Source organism: Gymnodraco acuticeps, unplaced genomic scaffold (assembly GCF_902827175.1).
Source record: "Gymnodraco acuticeps unplaced genomic scaffold, fGymAcu1.1, whole genome shotgun sequence".
Lineage (NCBI taxonomy): Eukaryota > Metazoa > Chordata > Actinopteri > Perciformes > Bathydraconidae > Gymnodraco > Gymnodraco acuticeps.
Window position 1 is genome coordinate 5,840,823 of NW_022992250.1, and position 2,693 is coordinate 5,843,515.

Here is a 2,693-nt window from a genome sequence, read left to right on the forward strand (position 1 = left end):
TATTACAGGCAATAGGTATTTTGGACTATGTTTCAGAACAAAGAGGGTTGTGCAAAATTGTTATCATTTATCTTAAAGATAAATAGTATGAACAAATTGGAATTAGGTTTTCGTAAAACTACAGTTTTTTCCTTCTTAAATGGAGAAGTATTATGCAATACAGAATTGTAATTCAACATTCTGGAATTTGAATTCTACATTCTGGAACTTTAATTGAACATTCTAGTATTGTAGTTCAACACTCTCGAATTTGTATTCAACATTCTAGAACTGTAAATGAACATTCTAGAATTCTAATTAAACATTCTAGAATTTTTATTTGACATTCTAAAACCGTAATTAACATTCTAGAACTGTAATTCAACATTCTAAAGCTGTAAATGAACATTTTAGAATTGGAATTCAACATTCTAGAATTGTTATAAAACATTTTAGAACTGCAATTGAACATTCTAGAATTTTAGTTCAACATTCTAAAACTGTAAATTAACATTCTAGAATTGTATTTCAACATTCTGGAATTTTTATTTAACATTCTAGAACTGTAAATGAACATTCTAGAACTGTAAATGAACATTCTAGAATTGTAATTCAACATTCTAGAAAGGTACAACATTCATTACTATAACTAACTCCAGAACTGTAAGTTAACATTCTACAATTGTTTTATCTCATTATTAACTTACCCATGTGGGTTACTTAGCATCAATCAGTGAAAACCAAGTGTATTACGTCAGGTGACAATATATTATTAATAAGACATTTTAGCTTTAAGAACTTTAATTATAAAAGTCAATCTTGAAGATTTACCTTCTGCAGAAAAGGTGGCGTCCAGCAGGAGGACGAGACCCAGTAGAGCCACTGCTGGCTTCATGCCGAATCACAGTAGAAAATATCCCTTCTTTAAATAACAAACTAAAAATGTAGGAAATCAAACTCCGACCACAACGGGGCCTCTTACTCTATTGAACTATTCAGATGAGTTTGAGTGCCCCAATTTGGGGTGCAGCATTGTGTGCAGATGATCAATAGACATTTATCAGAAGCTGTTGACCCCCAGGCGTCTGCTTTCCTGATTGGCCAACCATCGGCTGTGACAATCATTAAACTGTGATGTCTGACCTCTTGTCCCAGAAACATCTGCCCGACATCAACATGATCTCTTTAGGCCACAGAATATACACACTTACTTTCCAGTGTGTGGTAAATTCAACCCCCACCAGTTTATTAAGATAATCCAACTACATTGATTATTTGTTATTGTAATGATAGACTGAATGGCTTTTTAGTTAGGAAAAGTGTTAAAATGTAAAACTGTAAACCAGTCAAGACAACAGAAGTGTGCTGTGAGCATTTTTTAATGAAGACATTTTGACCATTTTGTAGGTCTTAATTATGTTTACATTTCTTTAGCAGGTTCCTGGTTTCATGCATGATGTCACACTCACTGGCAAGTTTGAATATTACAGCCATCTTTAAAGCTATTTGCAATTCATGTGCTTTTCCTACAATGACTTATCAAATTGTCTGCTGTGAAAAGGCATGTTTGCCTCTTAAAGTCAGTGTATACTGTAAGCTAAATGTAACTTCTGGTAAAATGAGGGAATGAGAATGTGAGCTCAAACATTGTGTAACCAGGGTTGTCTTTTTGTCCTCTCATCGATCTGTCATGGAAAAAAACAACCCTAAAGCAAACACAATGCCTTTTTCCAAATGTAGCCTTGATAACGAGAGTTGCTATACACAAATACAAGATATATTTCTAATATGTGGAGTGCCTGTTCTTTAAAAAAACAACAACTATGACATAGATAGATGATCAGATTCAGCACCATGGAGAGACCTAGAGGCTGAAAACATTAAGCACATTGAAGAGATAGTTCATTCCTCCTCATCAATCAGTTAAACAGTAAACGATCTTGCTTGATAAAAGGAAACTAACCATCTCTGTCAAAGAGCCTCACAACGTTGGTATCTTAGCTTTTCTCTAGTCTACACTTTAATAGAAGCACAGGGAAGTGAGTCAGGGGTGTTTAAAAGAGTATTTGTTTTAGTGGAGTGCAGTGAAAGTGGTGAGTATTAGGGCAGGTGGACTTTGATTTCTCAGTGGTGATTGTATCAGTGAGAGAAGATATTAACATATTGATTTCTGCCATATCTAATCTAATACAATGTTATAAGATAATTTAAAGGAACACACACATATTGATTATTATTATCTATCTCAAGGAGGTGAGGTGAGGCCTGTACCCAACTTGATTTTATAAATATGATGTCAATATGGTTGAAGATGAGAAGTTTCAATAACAATAAATTAAGATTAAGGTAAAGTAATGGATTACACTTTTTTACAGATTTTAAAACTATTTATAAAAATGTAAAAAACCCAATTGAATATAGTGCAAAAAAACGTAACAAACCAGGTTTTGTGGAAACAGGGAACATTTTATGTCAGTGCAGACACTTCATGTGGAAATGTAATGAGTGATGAATTATTACAACCTGTACCAGAAAAATAAAAGATATAGACATAAATACAAGTTTTTATGTCTATTCTCCTTTCTTTATATAGCAAGTTATGTAGCAACTTAAAGGTCCACTGTTTATATTTTATTGGCATGCACCTTTAAATGTCAAATATTAATGGAGTCATTGAACGAGTCAGCGGTTTTTTAAGAAAAAGGGACCGGGTT

At 33.3% G+C, this 2,693-nt stretch overlaps 1 protein-coding gene across 1 annotated transcript in view; it reads right to left on the reverse strand.

Annotated features, from left to right (window-relative positions):
* The window catches only part of vtnb (vitronectin b), a 4,456-nt gene extending 3,383 nt beyond the window's left edge, over window positions 1-1,073 (reverse strand). The window contains exon 1 of the mRNA XM_034206460.1: window positions 811-1,073. Within this exon, the coding sequence (XP_034062351.1) occupies window positions 811-874 (64 nt within the window). The 5' untranslated portion in view covers window positions 875-1,073. The remainder of the gene's footprint in view (window positions 1-810) is intronic.
* Between the last annotated feature and the right edge of the window lie 1,620 nt (window positions 1,074-2,693).